General features: G+C 42.1%; 4 protein-coding genes across 7 annotated transcripts; 3 read left to right on the forward strand and 1 right to left on the reverse strand.

The window, feature by feature from the left end:
• Nucleotides 1-933: 933 nt before the first annotated feature.
• Nucleotides 934-5,301, forward strand: afg2b (AFG2 AAA ATPase homolog B). Its single transcript, XM_068570957.1, has 10 exons — nt 934-1,843; nt 1,920-2,105; nt 2,488-2,772; nt 2,871-3,056; nt 3,645-3,803; nt 3,927-4,136; nt 4,244-4,471; nt 4,590-4,724; nt 4,862-4,987; nt 5,090-5,301. Exons 1-10 carry the CDS (start codon nt 1,253-1,255, stop codon nt 5,225-5,227), a joined length of 2,244 nt encoding a protein of 747 aa, XP_068427058.1. The 5' UTR covers nt 934-1,252; the 3' UTR covers nt 5,228-5,301.
• Nucleotides 5,302-5,453: 152 nt separating this feature from the next.
• On the forward strand, nt 5,454-6,928 carry cunh15orf48 (chromosome unknown C15orf48 homolog). Its single transcript, XM_068570968.1, has 5 exons — nt 5,454-5,618; nt 5,712-5,771; nt 5,890-5,978; nt 6,130-6,190; nt 6,518-6,928. Exons 2-5 carry the CDS (start codon nt 5,733-5,735, stop codon nt 6,584-6,586), a joined length of 258 nt encoding a protein of 85 aa, XP_068427069.1. The 5' UTR covers nt 5,454-5,618; nt 5,712-5,732; the 3' UTR covers nt 6,587-6,928.
• A 2,601-nt stretch (nt 6,929-9,529) lies between these two features.
• Nucleotides 9,530-18,848, reverse strand: slc30a4 (solute carrier family 30 member 4). 3 transcript variants are annotated; one of them, XM_068570979.1, is made up of 8 exons: nt 18,740-18,848; nt 17,960-18,465; nt 16,597-16,743; nt 14,721-14,874; nt 14,290-14,515; nt 13,312-13,417; nt 13,097-13,231; nt 9,530-10,722 (listed from the first exon to the last, which is right to left on the reverse strand). In XM_068570979.1, exons 2-8 carry the CDS (start codon nt 18,357-18,359, stop codon nt 10,568-10,570), a joined length of 1,323 nt encoding a protein of 440 aa, XP_068427080.1. In that variant the 5' UTR covers nt 18,360-18,465; nt 18,740-18,848; the 3' UTR covers nt 9,530-10,567. The 3 variants fall into 3 exon arrangements, 2 of the variants coding, with proteins under 2 accessions (XP_068427080.1, XP_068427088.1); XM_068570987.1 differs by lacking the exon at nt 16,597-16,743; XR_011077241.1 differs by lacking the exons at nt 9,530-10,722; nt 13,097-13,231; nt 13,312-13,417 and having other exon boundaries at nt 14,381-14,515; nt 14,721-14,872.
• On the forward strand, nt 18,122-22,562 carry bloc1s6 (biogenesis of lysosomal organelles complex-1, subunit 6, pallidin). 2 transcript variants are annotated; one of them, XM_068571011.1, is made up of 6 exons: nt 18,122-18,406; nt 19,191-19,292; nt 20,560-20,719; nt 20,964-21,051; nt 21,147-21,233; nt 21,341-22,562. In XM_068571011.1, exons 2-6 carry the CDS (start codon nt 19,229-19,231, stop codon nt 21,458-21,460), a joined length of 519 nt encoding a protein of 172 aa, XP_068427112.1. In that variant the 5' UTR covers nt 18,122-18,406; nt 19,191-19,228; the 3' UTR covers nt 21,461-22,562. The 2 variants fall into 2 exon arrangements, with proteins under 2 accessions (XP_068427112.1, XP_068427103.1); XM_068571002.1 differs by lacking the exon at nt 18,122-18,406 and adding an exon at nt 18,888-19,023.
• Nucleotides 22,563-22,921: the final 359 nt, after the last annotated feature.

Raw genomic sequence — 22,921 nt, forward strand, 5'->3', positions numbered from 1 at the left:
TTCCCCTCAATAGCAGGGTCACCTGTGCGATGTCCTTACCCCAAATCACCCGGTCTGCTTCTCGCGGGGACAGACAGACGACCTTCTGCAGTTTCGATATCACTGCTGCACTATTTATGTATAAATAGCGAGTCATGTGACTCCACTCATGATCCCTGAAGCAGATAAACTCCGCTGACCGACTACCTGCGAATCAAAGTCATGATTAACATGTTTATCAGAAACAGTGATTTGTATATTTATTTTTCAAAAAGTATGCATACTTACACGTGAGGTAGTATATCCACGCAGTTTTTAAAATAGCAGAAACATTTTTTTACACACACAAATAATTGTGGAATATGTTGCACATTTTTGTTTCAATTTCTTTAAATGTGGTGCATTTTACTTTCTGAACGCAGGGTGGCGCCAGAGACAGGTGTCAAACTTAATTGTTGGACGACTAAGACTATTCCTTGCTTCTTTATTTCAAACACTATTATTAGCAGGATATTACATACCCCTATATATTTCCTATGGCTTTATTTTGTATTCATCATATTTTTGGGGCTAATTTGATGTACACATTTTATCTACAACATGGACACATTTCAAACAGCGACCAGACCGAGTAAATTGAGAAATTAGGTAAGAAAATAAGAAAAGGACAAATACATACAAACAAACACGATAATAGAATTAGCATATAGACTGTGGTAATAGTCTTTTGAAATGTTTTTAATGGCAAATATAAGAAAAATATAAGAAAATAGTAAAAACTGAAAGGAAAATGAAAGAATTAAATGACTATGAAATGATGAAAGACTTCCAAAACCTCGCTGTATAAAAAAGTTGAATTTAAGTTACTGTACTGTTACTGTATTATGTAACTCCATAATAAATAGCAACTTTATAATTGCACATTTGTGGAAGCGGAAACCAGCGCGTCGTGTCGCGCAGGAAAAGGTTTTGGTTGGCCATCTTCTTTTCCACCACATGGGTTTTGTAAACATTGGTCTGTCTTGTTGTACCAGCAACGTCAACGCTGGGGAGCATTTTAACCACCATTCACATCTGGTATGCTAGCGCCTCGCAGTTGTTGTCAAAGTCTTTACTTTAGCATTTAGCTCTTCGACTAGCTTAGCGCAAGCTGTAGCTTCGCTCGCGGTAACAGCGCCGCTAAAGTGCTATGGCACGAGCGTCACTCCTTCTGCACGTGTCTGTTCTTGACACTGTGAAGTTGTGTCAGTGAGAGTGCTGCTGCTGGTCAGTAATGTCTCTGAGGCTGCTGCCAGTGGACCCCTCGGACTGGGGCTCCCAGAGGTGCAGGCTGGGTGCGGGCTTGATGTCCTCGCTGGGTCTGAGTCTGGGCTCCCCGCTGCTGGTGTCTGTCCCCTGGGGGAGCTGCCTGTGCACCGCCTGGCCCCGCCCGGACCTGGCGGACGGCTTCCTGCAGATGGACCTGAAATGCACCACTTCCGGTCTCGTTTCTCACCCACCCGCTCGTCTCCACCTGGACCCCGGCCAGCTCACACCTGTGCCCTGCCCCAAGCTGAAAGGTGTGAGGATCACCGTGGTGGTGCAGAGTGTTGATTTTAAGAAACGTACACCTCCTGGCCTTGTGCACGAGCTGGTGAAGGACACGCTGAAAGGTGTGCATGTGCACGAGAAGCACGTGATAAACCTGGAGAGTTTTGGCACAGAGATCAGATATGTTGTCGTCGAAAGCATCAATCTGGATTGTGCCAGTGCTGGAGTCATCACCTCGAAAACAAGTGTGGAGATAGTTGGCATGCAGACACTACGGCATTTCAGGAGTCAGCTGCAGGAGCAGCAAGTAGTCCCCATGGGAGGACTGGAGGAGGTCAGCATAACGGTATTACAAGTATTCACAAGTGTTCCCACAATGTGACGCCTGCCATCTTTTCATTACGTTCTAGGTGAGCGCCTCCCTGAGAGAGATGCTGCAGCTGCCGCTGCTCTATCCAGGCGCCCTGAGCTCTCTTGGCGTGTCGTGCCCCAGAGGTGTGCTCCTCGTGGGGCCTCCAGGCGTGGGCAAGACCCTGCTGGTCCGCAGAGTGGTGGGGGAGGTGGGAGCCAGCCTGGTGGTGGTCAGAGGGCCAGAGGTATTTATTAAATCCACAGCGTGGGTATATGTCGCCAAAATCCACACGCATTCGTAAATTGTCTGAGCTCTCAATTGAGAAGCTGCGGAAAGATAATCCGACAAATATAGTACTATAATGTCATATTCTAGCAGAAGTACTGCTAGATAAGTGTGTGATTCATCTCCAGTCAACACTGCTGCGTCAACCTATTACCTACCTGCACATCCTGGAATAGGCTTGTTGGTGTGATGATATAGATTGATTTCAACGAAATATTTTTAAACAAATGAAACGCTTCTAAAACACATTCACTTTTATTTTGTGAAACACTTTTTTGCCATGCATTTTATATAAAAACAGGTTATTGTAATTAATAGTAATTAGTGAATAATAACGTCAGGTGGTGGGATCGCGGCCGGGTGAGAGTGAGGAGAGGCTGCGAGCTGTGTTTGAGCGCGCTCGCTCCGCAGCTGAAGAGGGCCCCTGCGTGCTGTTCCTCGACGAGTTGGACTCTCTGTGTCCGAGGAGAACCGGCTCGTCGGCACCAGAGAACCGCCTGGTTGCCCAGCTCCTCACGCTGATGGACGGGATGGAGCAGTCGGATCGCTTCCTCATCGTCGGTGCCACCAACAGACCGGACAGCTTGGACGCCGCGCTGCGCAGGCCTGGAAGATTTGACAGAGAGGTGGGGGGGAGGGGACGATGTAATACGTGACCCATTACATGATGAGAAATGTAAATGCGGCTTCTGACAATCTGGATTTTTTTACGGCTCTCCTTCAGGTTATCATTGGAGCGCCCACCTTGCAGCAGAGAGAAGCCATCTTGTCTGTTCTGTGCGCGAGGATGCCTGTGTGTCCCAGTGTGGACATGGCAGAGCTGGCACAGAGAACTACAGGCTATGTAGGGGCGGACCTCAGCGCCCTGTGCAGAGAGGCTGCCATGCACGCCATACGAGGAAGCTCAAAGGTATGAGCAGCAATAAAATAAAAATACAACACTAGTCTTTTATCACTTCTCGGGAACATTTTAGTGCCCTTCAGAGCCACATGTAATATACATGCAGATTGGAGTGCAGTTCACACTGCACGTCACGTGTCTCAAATTATTTTTGATCACATTTCGCTGCTTCGCTTACTTTTGATTTTATATGTAGGGCTGAATAGGGAAAAAAATACATTAGTTTCCGGCTTCACAGCAAGAGAAGAAGCGTGTTTTGGTGGTTATTTGGCAACCCAACAAGTGTGTGCGTATTAAAAGTTGTGTCTTTGTTGTGTCATAATTAAAACAGCTGTGTGTCCTGCTATGTGTACTATAAAGTTGTTTTGGCATCTCATAAATATATCAGAGATGCACTATGGTGTATATCTGGCCACATTATCCAGATAAACCTATAATATGGTTTGCAAGGTCATCACATATTTGCACCCAGGAATCCTTAGAAATGAGTATCAAGGGGATTATCCTAAAAAAATAAAGCACAGACTGCTCCAATCCCTCCAGAGAGTTAAAGACATACATTTATGAATGTGTTTTCCGTGTTATTGTTGTCTGCAGGGTTCAGGAGAGGAGGCGGTGGGCATGAAGCACTTCCACGAGGCCCTAAAGGTGGTGAGTCCCTCCTGCCTGCGGAGTAGCCTGGGCAGGACGGAGCTCTCTCCGACGTCCTGGGAGCAGATCGGAGGCCTGGATGAGGTCAAACTGCGACTCAGACAGGTAGCTGAGCATCAGCGTTTGAACTCTACAAATGTAAAACTCAAACCGTTTGAGCATGTTGACTGACAAAGAAAAACACTCAATTGTCCTCTATCTGTCGTCTCTTGTGTCTCAACATCACAGAGTATCGAGTGGCCGATGATGTACCCCGAGGCGTTTGTCCGTCTGGGTCTGAGTCGGCCCCGCGGCGTGCTGCTCTACGGACCTCCAGGATGCGCAAAGACGACGCTCGTCAAGGCCGCCGCCAGCTCATCTCACTGCGCCTTCCTGTCCGTCGGCGGCGCTGACCTCTACTCTCCCTATGTCGGCGACTCGGAGAAGGCTTTGGCGCAGGTACATCTTTTTTTTTCTTCGCGGTAACGCCCCCTGAGAACGGCTGCTGTGGCTGTGTCTTCCCGTTTCCTCCACAAAACACCTGCACCCTGTCTGTCCACGCGCAGCTGTTTCGCCAGGCGCGGGCCTGCGCTCCCTGCATCCTGTTCCTCGATGAGATCGACTCTCTGATTGGCTCGCGGTCAAACAGTCAGACGCCCAACAGCGTGCAGACGCGCCTCCTGTCCGTGCTCCTGAACGAGATGGACGGGATCGGCCTGAAGACGCTGGAGAGGAGAGGAGCCGAGAAGATCCTGCAGGCGGGGGGAGCGGAGGAGAATCACACGCAGGGACAGGTTGGATGTCATGGAGGCTGTTTCTCCTCCTTCCACTTGCTTGATGCAACATCACCTGATCAGTTAGAGGCGATGCAGTCGACGCTTCATGTCATAAACTGTTTTGGCTCTTTGACAGTTGGACTGCCAGGAAGTATGCAACAAAGATGTGATGGTTGTAGCCGCCACAAACCGACCCGACTGCTTAGACAATGCTCTTCTCAGACCTGGCAGGCTGGACCACATCATCTATGTGCCACCACCTGACCAGCAGGTAAGCCTTTTGTCTCGAGGTTCTACTCTATAGCAATCTTGTCAGAAGGTTTTTTTTAAAAGTGATTAAAAGACGATAACCATGCATTTTTGTATCTGTGTGTAAGCAGATAACTAATATTGTAAATCTGTGTCTAGACCCGTCTTTGCATCCTGAAGATGTGCACGAAGTCGATGCCCCTGGGTGCTGATGTGCGTCTGGAGGAGCTGGCCACAAAGACGGAGCTTTACTCTGGAGCTGACCTGGAAAATCTCTGTAAAGAGGTAAAGTGAAAAGCTTATTGTTCCAAAACACCAAATGTAAACCTGGTATTAAGTGTTTGACAAATGGATGAAGTACGAATGAAGACTCTTTTTGTTTTCCAGGCCGCGCTGTTGGCGCTACAAGATGAAAACATGGAGGCTTCTAGCATCAAGCATACCTACTTCCTTCGGGCCCTCAGCAAAATGAGCCCCTCTCTCACTGCCCAGCAGATCCAAACATATCACAAACCTCCCAGATGACAAACCACATATGATCATGTCCGCTGCTTTGATACAATGTATTGTTACAGAAAATTAAACAAAGTAAAAGTGAACTTTTGCTGTTTTCCTGTTTCATTTATTCATTTTTGATCACTTACAGGAACAAAAAAAAGCCTTATTGTTTGACTAACCAGCTGTTGACTTTCAGTTGTCAAATGTGGGCACAAGAGGGTGCTGCACACCCAGAAAATGTATTGATCACTGCCTTTTTAGATATGTTAATGAATTGGACACCACTAGTCTCTTTCGTAGCAGGAAGCTCCGTCTGTCTACGTGCCTTTCGCCTCGTACAACCTCTCCTCCAGCCTACATCAGCCGAGCTCACAGGATGCTGCGCTAAGAGACATCAAGGACCTCTCAGCAACAACAGGTGAGAGCTTCCACGCAGCTGCCTCTGACTTCTTGACTTTCATTTCCTGAACGGACTCATCCTAAATGGAAATGTGATACATTTCTCCTCTAGGTATTTGAAAGATTTGGGAAAATGGTTGGATTCCTCCAAATATTGAAAAAGAAAAAGGAGGTGAGCTGTCATTTTCTGTGTTGTTCTCACATGTTAAAAATGAATTTGTACTGTGTGAATGTTAGATTTGTCTCTTTATTGATGCACTAAAAACATATTTTGTCTCCGTGTATTTCAGCTGATCCCTCTGGTGGGGTTCATGGCTTTTGCTGCAACAGGAGCCACGTCTGCTGCTCTTTATTTTCTATTTACTAAGCCTGATGTGATGTGAGTGTTATTGTACTTTTTTCTCATTTGATATAATCATATCTAACTGCATTTACTTACTATTTCCTGTTCTTATACTTTAATCTGACTTCTATCAGCCTCTTTTTTATTTAAAGCTTGATATTGATGCAAAAATGTCATTCACTTATAGCTTGAATAGGTCCAAAAACCCAGAACCATGGGAGAGACTGAATCCATCAAAACCCCAAAAGGTAATCTGTAATCTATTTCTAACAATACATCACATTTTTTCACTGTCGAAGTGGTTGTGAAGAAGCCCTTTTTTTATTTTTTTTTTATCGGCACGGAATCACAAGCAGAAACATGCAGGGTGCCGCCGCAACCTGCTGAGTCACTGAGGTAGAAATGTTATCAACGTAGACCCAGCCTGCCGTTGCAGGAACAGATTAATTATGTTTATTTGGGTCCACGTGTTGGGACAAGCTGCTCGTGTCACATGTCACTTTAATTTGGTGCAACACTTGCAAATGTGTCAGGTGACGCCTCATTTGTTGTTGTTTTTTGGCATTTCGCTGCAGCTCATCACCATCAATCAGCAGTGGAAGCCAGTGGAGGAGCTGGAGTATGTGAAGAGTCTCACCAAGTAAAAGACCCACCGTGATGCCCCCGCTCCCTCCCCCTATCAGTCTAACAGAATCCTTTCTGCACAAACTTTGCTTTGACACTCGGTGTGCGGAAATGCTTCTGCTCCACTGGTGGGGTTTCACCCTGCTCTGTACTGACCCAGCACCAGGACATCGATCCACAACAGTAGAAAGCTATCGTAACAAAAATGCTGAATGTGACTACTAACATGGTGTTTCATTGCTCTTACAGTCGATGTTAATGTACGATAGAGTCTCGATGTGAAGGGGACAATGTAAACTCAGTTATGTAATTATGTTCTCATAGGTAACGTACTGTACAGGTTCAATAAATTATTATTGTGAGTTCCACTTTCAGAGTGTTTCTTTTTTGTTATCAATCGTTGGAGACTCTTGGCATCACCTGCATCCCGAAAAGTGTGTTTGACCTTTTAAATACACTGTTGTAAAGCTTCAAAGAAGTGCTGCATCGCTCCTTTTCATTAAAAATGTATCACTAAACATAATAAAACATTAATATGAGGCTGGTGATAATCTATTGCTTCTGTCTGTCGACAAATCTGTTTATCTGTACACAACTAAAGTGTAGCAGCAAGTTACTGCATCTTTTCAAGAACTAATCTTGCACATACAACCAAAACATGTTGTGTTTTCCTACACTTTGTAAGAATTAAACAAACAAGATATAGCATTATTTAGTGAGCTTTCCTGCTGCTGATTTTGTTGCTTTTGTTGCAAGGTCATTTCCCCATGTGTCTTCATGCTAAGCTAAGATAAGCTAAGCTAAGCTAACTGGTAACTCAACCTCCGTAGGTTTTTAGTGTGCAAACGCTTCTCGTTTGACTCTCAGCAGGAAAGCGTAGTTCCCGAAATGTCAAACTTCCTTTAAAGATTTATGTCTCACGACTTTTGGCTAAATGACTAAAAATGTAGTGAGGAATTGATTCATGCATTGTTGACTTGGAGATTGATTAATGGCAGGATATGCTTTCAGGTCGTTATCACGAGCTCAATGTTTTTTTCACTGGGGACAGAATGAGTCAGAGAACGGGCGTAACGAATGCTGGTAACTGACTCTCCATTTCCGTGTCCTGGTCAAACAAGCGTGAAATCTCTGTAGTGAAAAAAGTAAAATGCTTAATATTTATTTGTCAGAATTACTACAATCACCGGTGAATAAAACACAATAAAGCCCAAAAGCCTTAAGTCCTCCAAAATAGGTGATTGTTTAAGTCGACATGTTTTTAACAAGGTCAATAATGAAACTCCTTGAAGTAAAACTTAGCTTTTTTGTTCTGTAATTTCAACATTTTATGAAAAAAAAGACACTATCAGTATATGTTTGAATGTTGCAAATGGTGAATAGTTGCCAGCGAGGACATCTATAAAGTAATTACAGCCATAAAATAAATAAGCCAATGCACTCATCTGCTTAGTTTATGGCTGTGTGGGCTTAACTCCCATTGTTTTTTGTAAACCTAGACAATCCTCTCAACATCCACCTCCTATCTCAGAAGAGCCTGTAAACATCAGAAACCCCTCCCACGGTGTCTGACTATACGGCGCTGTGTGGCGGAAAGGGTTTTCATCAATTATTAAACATTAATCAAAGGGTGTGAACACAGCGAGAGACAGAAGAAGAGTTGTGTTTCCTGATCTGTTGGAGCTGCTCCTTTCCCCCAGTTTGGTTTCACTTACACGCACGTTGGGCAACACATGACCGGGTCAGGGAGGATGTGTCACATTTGTCTCTCTATATATATAAAGAAATAACTCTTTGTGCTAATAAAAGACCGTGGAAACAATGACAGAGGAGGAAGGATGTAGCTCGTGGTGCTGGAGTTGGTGTACGTGACTCGGTCGCAGATGTCGTGACACCACAGACCATGTGACCAGCGAGGAAACAGGTATCACCCAACAGAGCGTGAAAAGTGAGATGTGGAGTTCCTGTGAAATGTCGTGGTGCATTTTGATGCAGGAAACACTTTCTCCTGACCCGCATAGTGTCAAGAGACACTTTGAGCCCGAAGGGGTGAAAGTGTCAATAAGTTAACACAATTAAGTTTTATTCAGTGTAGTTCATTAAATCATAATTGACCAGGAGTAATGGAATCTAACTCTGAGTTTGTAAGTCTAAATTTGTCCAGCTTTTATCTGACGGGGACAAAGACATGATTGTTAGATCCCTCAGCTGATCCAGTGATAATGTGTTTGCTGATTTAGGTTAAAATAGATTTTAAATGTTGGGACATCCATTTGAATCTTAGTTCAACAGCACGTTAGTGGCTTTTAAAAAAAATTGATAACAAATGTAGGAAAGCTAAACAGTCACTGAAATGTAAAAAGACGTTTAACCTATATTTAGAGAAAACCTCACTTTCATTCTACATTCTGCAGCTGCACCACCATCCTGGTCACCCAGATATATTAACATATATACCTCCAATATTATAGGAATTGTGTTCAATCTGTAACACCTGACATTCAATGTTAGTTGTATTTTTATATTAAAGAAAGTATTCTGAGAGGATGGTTGACTTGACTGCGGTAACAGACGCAGAGTTTAGGTGAGCGCTACCTTTTCTGTTACTTCAAACCCAGCGCTTCTCTCCTCTCAGGGTTTACTAACTCAAGAGCCTCCACTTTACCTGCTTTCTGAGCCAAGTGGACTATGGTTTGTTTTACAGATTCAGACACTAGTGAGTGAAGAGGGCTCATTACATTTATGGTCCGCTGAGGTAAGGCGCGGTCAGCTGGAAGCGGTTAACTATTAGCTCTGCTACAGTACAAACAAGAGCTGAAAGCATTCGGTTCCCTAGAAACTGACCCACTCCCAGTTAACTCATGGAGTCAATGGCAATAATAAACCTTTGATACGAGTGGAATAAAAGTCTAAACTTCCTAACGCGAAGCTGCTTATAAATTAAAGATACTGAGAGACATACAAAAGATTAAATACTTTATTATAAACAAAAAAAAAGTGATCAAGTTCCTGATTTCCGTTGATGATTAATATCTGGCATGGAAAGGTCAACCATAAAACCCCCTCACATGCTATTAACACCGTTATTGGCAAATTTCAACTAACTCCTCCTTCTCTGAAATACTGAAGATTTCTCAAACCTGTCTGCATTAATATACTGTCAGTTAGATATGAAACAAAGCAGAGCTTTAAGTGAGAGTCTGAAACATACTGACGTCCAGCCACTGTAGTGTTTTTAACCATTTTCAAAGTCATTCACACTTTGATTGTCAGTACAGAGACATGCTAGAGTAAAATGTTACGTGTCATTTAACTGTTTGTCAGTTCTAACTGATATAATAATACCTACAGTTGTTGTCTATTTAAAAAAAAGAAGAAAAAAAAAGAAGTTGTCCTTACAGACTTTGGCTGAAGAATGTGAATGATTAGGTGGTGAGGATGGCCTGTGTGCATCGTGAACACAGTTTTAAATCAAATGGCAATGAGGTACCTTTTCATTTGCTGACATCCTCAGAAAAAAAATAACAAAATCCTCGCACACAGTCGCTACACTTTGTAACAAAAACTCAAATTCACACCTGATGAAAAAATACAAAAACAAAAGTTCACCGTTGGAATAGGCTTTGATGGTGAATTAAGAGCAAGTTTTTTTCTGTTCTTCATTCGTCTCGATCGAGACTTCAAGCGTTCAATCTCCACTCTGCGCTTTTGGGAGCGTGAGGGTGTAAGGTCTCTGGAGGCCGTCGTAGTCCTTTAATTAGAAATGTGCATCTCCTGCAGTCTCACTGACGGCCTTTTGGCACCAGTCTTTTTCTTTTTTTTCCCATTTATATACTGAATACCGTCTCTACGGCTACAGCACCGGCAGCGGTGCGTCACCCCGGCCCTCTGTGTACTCTACTCTCTGCCGCCTGGGCTCCATGAACTGCTGGATGGATCACCAGCATGAGTCTCTCTCTCTCTCTCTCTCTTTCTATCTCTCTCTCTTGCTGACTCTCTCCTCAGGCGCTGGACTGCTGGCAGTGTGTACAATTGTGTACCAGCCTCAGCCTGTGCGTCTGCACCTGCACCGTGCACCTGGTGAGACCGTAGGTGTGAAGCAGGAGGTGGCGGGCCTTCGCCTGGACGTCCTCCCAGCTGGTGGCGCTAGAAGGAGCTGTGGAAGGAACAGTTGAGGTGAGCGAGTTTCAGGGCACTGGGACACTTTACTGGAACAGAGCCATATCAAATGTGCTGAGCTCCATCTTCCCTTGAGAATGTGGGGTGTAGTAGTGCGTGTGTGTGTGTGTGTGTGTGTGTGTGTGTGTGTGTGTGTGGATCATACTGTTAGGAGAATTTGCAAAGCCGATATTGTATCGATATAAACGCCAAGTTTCGTTCTTATATAACTATTAATATTGCAAATACAGATGACAATTTTTGGTGATAATTGCTTTTTCAATCCACTAGATGGTGCTGTGTTTCTTTTGACCAAACGCATAATTTGCAGTTGAAAAAAAGGGATTACATCTTAATACATGTTATCACAATACTCATAATGACATAATCCCCATCAACGGAATACTGGAAAATCTCAAATATTTAGTTTGTGTACGTTTACTCCAGTATTTGGAATTATTATTATTATAATTATTATAGTCCGGGATTAGGGCTTGAGCTGAAAGGTCTGGTTTTAAAGTATGTTGTTTCACAATCTTTAATCCCACATTTGAGCTCCTCTTGCGTTTGTTTCCTGCAGGTGACACAAGTTGAGTGTGTAGAACCGCTTTGAACAATGAACACACAGCTCCCTCTTGTGAGGAGTCTGGAGACTGCCAAACATGAATTTGAGTAAACTGTAAAGCAGGTGGAGTCAAATATATGGGCCGAGGGCCAGAACCAGGCCGCTGAAGGGTTCGATCCTAGAGTATGTATTTTTACTGACATTCCTATTTGTCCACTGGGTTGCTGCATTGTTGTGAGAAAGGAGAAGTTAATGTTTACTTTGTGTGTTCACAAAACCTTTCAGTGCTTGAGAGGATAATATTTAGCATCACTATCAGACTCATCATGGCAAAAAATAGAAATATTGGCAGGTTTAGTGGTAGCAGAGAGACATCTCATGCTGTTCATCATTGGTTTTGCAAATTAATTGTTTATTAATTCTGGTACGGCTCGCTTGAGATCAAATTGGGCTGTGTGTGGCCCACGAAGGGAAACAACTTCACATCGCTGCTGCAAACTAAACCTTTGAAGCGCCTCACATCTCAATATGGGTAAGAGGCTCAGGAGCCAATACCAACATGTGCTAGACAATACTACATTGTTCCAATGTCATCAGTTAAGATTTACCCTCCCTCGCTTTTATATTTTAAATGTTGCGAAATAACGGCTTAAATTCAAACTGGATCAAACAGAAGTTGGCGCTCGTGTTGTGAAGAGTGAAAAGCAAGAACTGTGATCAGATGAAGGTCTAGAGGTCTAGAGTTTTTCTGCAACTTATACATTTGGCAGAAACAAGTCTCAGCACGTCATGCGTCGAACATCATCTCCGCCGTGAAGCCTGATGGAGGCAGCGTCACCCAAACAAACACCGAAGCCGAACGCAAGCTAATTCCACGGCAGACGTTGCTTCAGAGGGATAACGACAAACATTGTTGCTCTGACAAGTTGCTAACACTTAACACGCTGCCAAAATCCACACTGGAAACGGTTTAAATCAAAGTGGTGGAGCCAGAACACTGACATGTGCCGATATGGATTCCTCTGAGAATCTGTGGAACGACTTGAAGGTAGATGCTCCTGGACGAAAACGTTTATCTAACGTGACTGAGTTGGAAAAAATCTTAAACAAAAGACTCCAGATGCCAGAATCCGACACGCTTCAAGCTAACATCACTGCCAGTGGTATTTTTTTATCAAAGTAGTTTTCCATGAAATTTTCAGTAATTATGCGACTCACTTAATTAGAAAAGATTAGATTAGCTGGTCGACAGAAAAATAATCTGCAAGTATGATGATAATTGATGAGTCGTTTCAGTAATATTACGTATATAAGACAAATATTTGGTAGTTCCAACTAAAAATGGTGAGGATTTACAGCTTTTCTTTCTCTCCTATCATCAAAAACTGAATATCTTTATGTTTTTCACTGTTATTTTTGACAAAAAGAGACTACTTGATGACGTTATTTAGGCTTTTAGTGACTTGTGTGACATTTTTCACTACTCTTCAGTGACGTGATTATTTCTGAATTAGGGATGAAAGACCAGAAAAATCAGCATTTTTTTATAGGTGAAAAAAAGAAGCCCTTTATATGCACATTGATTTAAACCTTCATGGGATTACAAAAACCTACCTAGGAATTAGTCATGTAACATAATAATTCAATCATCTGTTTTTTGTGTGAAAACTAAGAAAGAAAATGTAAATACGTGCATTGATTAGTATTGTGTCTAAATAATACATTGTCAATTTGACTATAGTACTGAACAGAATAGGAGTGTAAACACATTGCTATGTTATTGTCATTGTGTTATGTAGCTACTCACTGAGCTGCAGATGCACTATCGCTGCAGTCTTGTCCGCGGTCAGCGCCCAGACATTCAGCTCATCGACTGACTGGACGTCCTCCAGCTTCAGGAGGTCCTCTTTGATTCTCAGAGTGTCCAGATGTCTGGGAACGCCTGACACAGCAGGATACAAACATCACCGCACTAAACACTCGACAACATCATCTGACGGGAGTCTGGGACCAAAGACTTACCCTCCAGCACGATGACTGCTGTGTCTCGTATGATGCGTAATGTGGTGAAGAGAACCAGAATGGAGAAGATGTAGGTACAGATGGGGTCCGCCAACTTGAACTCCGGCTGTGAAGTCAGAGGAAGTATATTGTTACTTATTGTTACTATGTATGTGCACTGGGTGGTGCTGTTCGGGTCCACTAAATAACTAAATAGAATAGGATTGACGACAGGTGTCAGACCCCGGAAAAGGCACAGGTTTTCAACCGCAAGACAACACTTCACAGGCGCAATTACAGCATTACACCACATATGAGCATCACTGGACAATATCATGTTGTGCAACCACCGAAGTACAATAAAACACATGTTATACCTAACCAACTGTCTGTAGATCCTTCGAGCAAGTAAGCTAACGGGACATGAGCGATGCAGGCCATTAGCGCGTCAGCCTAACCAAACTAGAGGAAGAGGCACCTCAGTAGCCCACGAGGAGGACGGGCTCCTTTAAGACTATAATTACGCATCCCTTTATCATGCACACGATTGCATGCTCAGCCATCCCGGTAGTTCATTTCAAGTAATGTCTATTTAACCAATAGAAGGCTCGACGCATCTTTGGAAGCCAACCTGGAAGTTCACATCTTGTTCCCTCGGAAAATTCCTGTTGCAATCTCTTACAGCCAACAATTACACAAACGTACATCACTGGAAAATTAATGACATCAACCAAGATCTAAATTATCAGTTACACTTCCAATAAGTACAATAAAGTATAAAACATATTGTTTTGGAACAAAAGACCATTTAATGTACAAAACAGCTGCAAACAATTTTTTCTATATCCATCCAAACAAAATCAAACTCGTTAACGGAAGAACATTTTTAAATGTTATCAAATGAAAGAGAGATTTCAGACGTTTCAGAAACAATACTTTTGGGAAGAAAACTCAAAGAAAATTGTATTCATTGTTAATCATCATGACAAACATGTGTACCTTGAAGCGGACAATGTAGGCCGCGATGAGCACCCCGACACTCTGGACGAGGTCTCCCAAAGCGTGGATGAAGGCCGCTCTTACAGCCAGGCTGCCGTGCTGCTGACCTGACCCCGCCGACTGTGAACTGGAGGCGGCTGCAGAGCCGTGAGAGTGACCGTGTCCGTGAGAGTGACCGTGGCCGTGAGAGTGGAGGTGACCATTTTGGTTTAACAAGAAGCCCATTCTGAAAACAAAGAAAGTGTTGTTTTCTATGCACCGATATCACATACATGTAATGCAATAATGGTTCAACTGACTGCAATCAGTCGTCAAACATTACACACCGAGAATCATCAACTTAAAGCTATTTCTGACAGTACTTTGGGCTGAACAGTCACATTGCTGCCGTCACATACATTTAAATATGCTTTACATGCAAGTTTATTTACATGAGGTTGACAGCCACCCCCACAGCTGCAGTGATGAGCATGACATCTCCGTCTATATCGAACTCCTGGTGAATCGTCCTCTGAACCGCCTCATAGAGCAGCCAGCCCGTCAGAACGTAGATGAGCAGCACACTGAGGACTGCCGACACCACCTCTGGGAGCAGGAAATCTCAATCAGTTATTTGTACAAAGCATATTCCTCACAATGAAAAACAGAAGCAGCAACAACTGATTTCAACAGGAAGACAAGTGCCTGAAAGAATGAACCATACTCTTACAGGTAAAAGCTTCTTAGAAATATCCAGATAATGCCCTAAATATTGGTGTGATATATTTGATTTAGTCAGATCACGGTTTCCACGCTTTTCTAGAGATCATTTTTACAGAACTTTCAAGGATAATTTCCTGTCACTAATATGTTCTCCTCTGTGGAAGTCTGATTTAAATGTGCAGTCTATCAATATAAGTGTAATATCAAAAATTGTAATAATAAAATAGACTAATGTTGAAATTATTTGACTTTTTTCCCTCTCATTTTCCATGTGTTTTCCATGTTTTTTCTTGGAAAATTGGCCGACTGTTTTCCAGGTTTCTCAGATTGCTGGACATTTATCCATATAAACCAGAATCTTTCAATCACTCGTTTAGCAACATGGAGATGCATCTCAGTCTCTCTGCTCCATGATGTTTCGGATTGATTATATTTTGTATTAAGTGTGCACACTGTCCTGTTCTCAATTTATATTAATGATATATTCACTTCAAGTCAAATGTGGGCAACACTGTTAAATAATCCACTGATAAAAGATTGCCATTATTAATCTCAATTAAGTTATCGCTGAAAATAAAACAAATGATCTAGAGACATACATTACAATAACTTACAGATAACATATTCACTCCGACTGTGTTTAATCGTGAGAGGATCCCACAATAGAAATATCTAAGCATCAGACATAAAACCCTGAGGTTGAAATAGAAACTGTGCTTATCACACAGCGACACAACCAGCTTCTCTCTGACATGTAGATGTAGTTTCCGTCTCACTTCCTGTGTCAGAGAGCGGCTGCCTCCAGTCTGAAGCCTCGAGATATCATTTTTCAGCATTATGTCCTCACGATCATGACTTGTGAATTTTATACAACACATTTGGTGGGTCGCATTTATTTATTTATTTATTTGCTGGACAGTTTCCATCAGAGAACTTAAGGAAAATTACTGCTCTAGCACATCCTTACCAGTAACTGGCCGAGACTTCAGGAACAGCGTGATCGAGCAGACTGCTTTTACTGTCAGTGCAGCAGCCTCATGAACTAATCTGCGATGTCATCTAAAAATTAAAACAAAATGTTCCTCTCTGTAACTTTAAGACTGAAAGGTTAATTATGGGAAATTAGTGTAGTTTTGCTTCAGGTAGGTTTGACAGTCAGGTTCAAAATAATACAACTGCCTTAGAAAAATGCTGAATAAAAATGTTTGACAGACATTAATAAATGTTTATTTTTTTCTATATTTGTTTTGATGTAATTGGTGCTCGTCTCTGAGAGCTTTCAGCCATTTTGCAAGTGGAGCGTTCAGTAAGAAATCAAGATACTTACAAGTATTTTGCACTCAACACCACAGTCACACTGTGAGTATCACCACGGGTGGAAAATAAACACACAGTGGCAGTGTACCGAAATTCTATATAATCATATTGGTAATAGCATCAGGTTTAAGGAGAGATTTTAATTATATTTATAATGACATCTTAGTATCACATCAGGAATCTGATCCGATTTGAACACTACTGAACAGTCACTTTCTTTGTTGAACATAATTAATCTGCATTCAAAGATTGGAGAGAAAAGAGAAGTGGAAAAATAACATGATTTACCGAGACGATGGAGGCCAAAAGTGTATCGTTTTGTTGGCGGCTTAGTGGAGAGCCAGAGGGCCAGCAGAGAAAACAAAATTCCGACGACGTCTGTCAGCATGTGCACAGCGTCCGTCATAATGGCAAGGCTGTTTGACAAGTAACCACCTGAAAATAAGATAAAGACAACTAAAATCAGATATAAAGAGATATATCAAAACTAGTTGTGCAGGAAGAGATTTTGAGATACAAAACACAGGTTTAGATGGGTATTGGCGCCATGCAGTTACACATCATTAGCAAAGTACATGGTTGGATTTCTAGCTTTGTTGTGTTTACCGACAGACTCTTTGCAGTGACAACATAGTGTATGATCTATTATGGCTCTCGCAAAATGATATACAATAATGAAAGTAGTGAACTGTTAACCAGTAACAGCAGAAACATTTTTGAGTCACCACTTTCAGAAAACACTGACTCGTTAGGAAAACAAAAGTCCTCTGTCTAGTCTAGTGCATTGGGTTGCAAAACAGGAAATGACGAGCACGTGTCAACCTAAAGTTTTTTTAGATGGCCAGTAAAACATTGGTATTCTTGTATGCCATGATTTCTTCCTTGTATAATAATCTTCAATTTAAAAATGTATGATTCAAAGATTATTAAAATGACAACAATCCTTAAGTATTTTATAAAGATCAATCAATAATATAGGAGTTTATTCAGCACAAGTAAGTCAGCAAGACATGCTTTTAGAGTTCTTACAGCAGAGGTTGAAATGATTGTTGGACATATAATCCATCATAGGAGACTGTGGCTGCTTTACACCCAGAAACTAAGATCTTGATGTTGAGCTGGGAGATACAAGTGGTGAGTCTTTTTAAATGAAAACCGGTATAGTTCATAGTTTAATCCTATACAAGAAAAACTTTGTATCTTGTGCACAAGAGATAGAAAATATCTCCTTTAGAGGCTTTGTAGCATGGTGATTATTCAACTGTGATAATCTCAGAGATTGCATTAAAACAGGTTTAGAAAGATCCATCCGTTTAGATTCCTCATGGTAAGACAATACAATGAACGTAAATAGAAAGTGGACTGTTTCTCAACGTACTGAAAGAGTACATTTAAAACAATAGACACTATTTAAATGCGATCGGTGTGAAATGGCAAACTGCTCCATTTCTCTAAAGGTTCATATTGAACTTGTAAACTCACTTTACTGAAGGTCATTTTCTCAACTTAATAGATTGTTAATAAGTGACAGGAACAATCAATGTCTCTTCCAGTGTGACATATGATGGTATCTGAACAGCCTTGTCCACCTCCCTGTGACAGGTCGAACACAACAAACATCCACAGCGAGTTTCCCTCTTAATGCACTTACCAACAATTTCAGCTGTCATGAAAACAAAATACAGCAACGCTGCGAAGACCAGCCTCTTCATCACCCTCTTGTGCTTGATCTTCTCCCTCCTCTTGTTGCAGTTGTCGCAGGGGTCCATGTTTAAACCCCCCGGGCTGCCCAGGCTGGACGAGGAGTCGAGCAGGCAGTCGTCGTCGTCCGCCACCGCGAGCGTGCTCACCGACACCCCGTTGGACGGAGCTCCGGCGGAGTAGTCCGACATCTCCCCCGAGACCACGACCTTCAGCTTGTTGAATTTGGGCGTCTCATCCTCCACCAGCTCGTCGGAGAAGTCAAAGGCCGCCGTGTCGCTCAGGTCCCAGTCGCTCCGCTGTCTCCTGAAGGCGGACCGCACCTTGCTGAAGAGGTTCCCACCTGCCATCTTTAATGAGTCGGTGTATCAAGGTCTGTCGGATCCTGCCCCTCGAGGTAATCATTCACATTTTTGTAGACGGTGACATATTTTCTTTTAACTCCATCTTGGCACACTGCGGAGACAAATAACAGATCCCCACGGACCTTATTGTTTGTCAAGTTGGTGACTTGACAAACATCTCCCTCTTTTTGTAGATAACCCGCGTGACGTCATTGAGTCAATCACATTCTTCGCTAATAAACTTTGAGTCCGAAACAAAAAACAGTGACAGTAACGAGCTAGCTAGCACAAGTTAGCTAGCTTGTTTAGGGTCGTAATGTCAGTAGCGACACACAAAATAACCCTTGTGACATCATAGCTTGTTACAAAATATGAGCCGGACTTACCTAACACGGTTGTTCAAACCTTATCCGTCTTTAAATTAAAAAACCGTCATGATAACACTGTAGTAAACATCACAGATGTACCTCCGCACTCGGAAGTAACAACACTAGCAAGTTTGGTTGCGACCGCATGTCACGTGATGACGTAGGAGTCACATGACGGGTGTTTTTTTATTTCCAGACGCAGCAACTCATCAAATATATTTTTTGTGGTGTTGTCGCTCGTGCTTTTGGTTAGAAGTCGCTCAAGTCATCGCACCTAAAAATACAAACAGACAGTCCGACGGGTAAGACGGTGTTGATATGTTTACGACATGAGTCGCACGCTGTGAAGCAGCTAAAGTACTTCCTCTACAGTTAGTTGCTCGGTGGTGTGATTAGCTAACGAACGTACAACTAACGTTAATAATTTCAATCCAATATCTGTTTTCGTCTCTTGACCCCTCGCTTTCAGGTTTTAAAAGCAGCCTAGTGCAACAAAAGCCGTTGCACATGGAGGTAGAAGAGATGGAAGATGAAGGACCTTCGCTCCAGAGTGAACCTTCACACGGTCAAGGTGTGTGTCTCTGTGTGTGTGTGTGAGCGTGCACATAAGCTCTACGTCTCTCTAGCCTGTAACAACCAGTCGTGCATGAATTTCAGGATAGATTTGCTGCATGATCCAGCACCAGTTTGGTCATGGGGCAGCTCGTGCACCCTCAGTCACTTGTGAGTGACCACTATGTTTAGGGTCCAAGGAAATGAGACTTGAGCATCAGACCAATGTTTAAAGTCAAGGCTTCGTCATGCAGTGTGTTTTCTGTATCTATTTCACTTTTTGTACAAAGTGGGTTGGCTGGGCATTCAAGTCTGAGTGGCAGATTTTCTCAAACAAAAGCAGCAGCTGCAGAGGTTGTCAAAGTCAAAAAACATCTTTTTGTTCATATTTTAATTACCAGTTCCATTATTGTATATAGCTTTAATGCCAACATCAACACTGGGAATTTTCTCCTGAAAGTTCTGATATGTTGGACTAAGTAATAAAGAAAATGCATCATACCTGAAAACCAAACAAACATGGATTCCAGTCATTTTGATTTATACATGATTTTCATAAAAATACGTTGTTCAGGTTATATTGACAGACTTTAGAAAGCTCCTCCTGAGCCACCTGGGATATTATCCAACTGTTTGCACAAGCTGAGTAGTACAGTAAACTGTGAGTAAACAAACCTTACAGAGTCATCCATAACATGGACTAACAGACAATAAGAAGGTTACAGGAAGAAGGTTACTTTTAAATGACATTGCAGATTATTAACGTTGCCGCATTATCGGTGAAAGCTGTCAATCTTGCGTCATTTCTGTGTCGGGATTCCTGAAGCAGTTTGTTAGGCTCGAGTGTCTGAGCAGCAACCATGAGATAGAAGATCAGATCAGATAAAAGAGGGAAATGTTCCAGGTCACTGTCACCGACATTCCAACATTGCAGAAGATTCAGCAAATTAGTTTCAGTATGTTCATGAACAAATTGCATTCAGGGCAAAATGTATATTTTTACTTATTATATAAGCATCCGGTGATTATTTTTGCTGAAAGATAAATTAAATTAAATGCACAATGTCTTTAGCACAGTGAGCAACGCCAGATGACTATGTTTTCTTTGGTTAACATTCAAAGTGCTTTTGTGTGATTCTTTGTTTTACAAATCTTTTGATTAAAAAAGCTAATCCATTAGAAATCAAAATTGAATTGTACGAGACGACTAAACATTTATTTGTTTCGATGACAGCCCGAGACGCAATACTAAATACTTTGTATGTATTTTCCTCAACATTTGACAGATCTCCAGCTGGCACCGCCGGAAACATTGCATCTGGAGAGCTCAGCGTCTGTAGAGAGTGTGTTTGTGGACAGGAAAGCAGTAGACAAGCTCACAGAGGGACTACTCTCTCACTACCTACCAGATCTACAGAACTCTAAACGAGCCCTCCAAGAGCTCACGTGAGTGTTTCCTCACTGAGCGTTGCATGACGCGCAACAACATCTCAAATACTCCTTTCATTACTATTCTGTCGCCACAAATTTCAAATGATCGCCGTCTCATCCTGTCTACGGTCCAGTTTTAAGATAATACATAGACTCTCATTAAATTATTAGTTTATATGCATTTTATATACATTGACTTTGTGAGGGGAAAAAAGTGTGCTTGATGTCTTCCTCTTTATTTTTATATTGTGCCAACCAGACAAAATCAGCTGATATTGTTAGACACACTGGACCAAGAGGTCACCAAGGTTAGAGACTGTAACGCCTTACTGGACCTTAACTCACTGGTACGTTTGGACTGAAGTGTATTCTCATTTGATTGCATCATCTTTCTCTCCACCAGCCGACAGGAACGCTTTCTAATCCAGTGTGTTGTCTTCAGTTTACAGAGGCGAAGGTTTATCACAATAAACTGGTGAACATAAGGAAAGAGATGATTATGCTCCACGAAAAAACAACTAAACTAAAGGTACCTCGGCTTTAACAAAAGTTTTTTTCAGCAGAAGTTCAGGTAAAACAGCCAAATGCAAACTAAACCACTAATCCACTGATTTAACTTTTGTTTTTTTTCTTTAGAAAAGAGCGTTGAAGCTTCAGCAACAGAAGCAGAAGCAGGCGCTGGAGAAGGAGCAGCAGCGCGATAAGGAGCTCGAGAGAGAAAGGCAGCTGGTTGCCAAACCTGCGAAAAGAACTTAGGATCCCCAAAAGTGCGTCTGCTGTATAAAGGAGTCATCCCGGGGCTTTTGCATGCCGAAGCCCCTTTAGAACGTATCAACTGTACGTCACATTAATGCTGACTATTTGCCAAAGCAAAAGTATTTTTTTGGTTTGGGGATTTCATGTGATAATTTTTGGGGGCAAGAGAATCAGACACGATGACGGAGAGATGAGATACAGATTTTGGTATTGTATTCAAATTTACTTGAAACAGGATTGATGCACTTAATCTAACATCACACTGAATATTACAAAGTAGACATGCTTTTTCCAATGTTTTTTTTGCATTTGTCAAGCAGCTTTTATTTTATTGAAATTGTTACTGTATCAACTCGGCTCCACCCGCCACAGCCTGAAATACTTAAGTTTTGGTGGGCAGATTCTGCAAAGAATTTATATTAAGTCGTTAAAATAGGGCATGTGGTTTGTATTTGTTTCCAACAGTATTACAGAAAAGACTGTAAATGTCAAACTTAACTTTTGGGACATGAGTTGTAATCTGGTAGCTTGACTCCTGCTGTTTCTGCACAAGTAGGAAGACACTCACACACCTTTATACCTAGAGGTAACAAGACTAATAAGAGTAATGAACTTTGGGAAATGGTCCGCTTGAATTATACGTGGTTATTTTTTGTAAATGGGCCAAAACGTGCAAAAAGTCTGGTGTGATCCTTTATGTCGCCACAAACCAAAGACATGGACTAAATCTTCAAATGCTGGTATTCCCACTGTCAACACACAATCTCCAGCACTTCTCTGAGAGTGGAACAAATTACTCAAAGACTTTTGCAGCTGTTGGACAATGACAAGGAGGATAATCAATCAGGAGTTTTCTGTTGTTTTTTGGGGTTAATATGTCATTTCTGTTAGTGTTGACTGTTAAATAATAGGTATGTTGTTGCAGTTGGTCTGCCATAAAGTTAACTGTGTTTCCAGGTGGTATGAGAATGGATGATAATGCCAAACGTTGCTCCTCGCCGTGTACATTTGTTTAGCAGACCTTTCAAGAGGCTCTTATGCTACTACTCCCGCCTGGAGCGCCACTGTTTGTACAATTAATAATAAAGGCAACACAGACTGGTTCGTTCGTTCGTAGTTTTAGTATGAATGAGGTTGAATACAAGCTGTTTTGTCACGGTTGCACATATTTGCAATGTAAAATGGGTTCTGAAGTTTGTGTGCGTCTTCATGTCTATAACATGCTGTGCGTTTCAATACTTATAATCATTATTTAGGATGACAGAAAAACAGTAAGTGTGAACCAATCCTTAGTATATCAAATGCTATGTCAGATCTACCAGGTCCATTTGCATTTTGCAGCACGCAAGCCAGCCTGCTTTTTTAGCTAATCTGACACACAATCCTTTGTGTATCTATTAGTAACAGGGTCAAACTTCCAGATGCGTAGTATGTCCTAATTAAATGCACACTGCATGCAAC

The sequence above is a fragment of the Clinocottus analis genome, unplaced genomic scaffold, assembly GCF_023055335.1.
Source record: "Clinocottus analis isolate CAN_PGR_092001 unplaced genomic scaffold, fCliAna1.0.p SCAF_1, whole genome shotgun sequence".
NCBI classification, from domain to species: Eukaryota; Metazoa; Chordata; class Actinopteri; order Perciformes; family Cottidae; genus Clinocottus; species Clinocottus analis.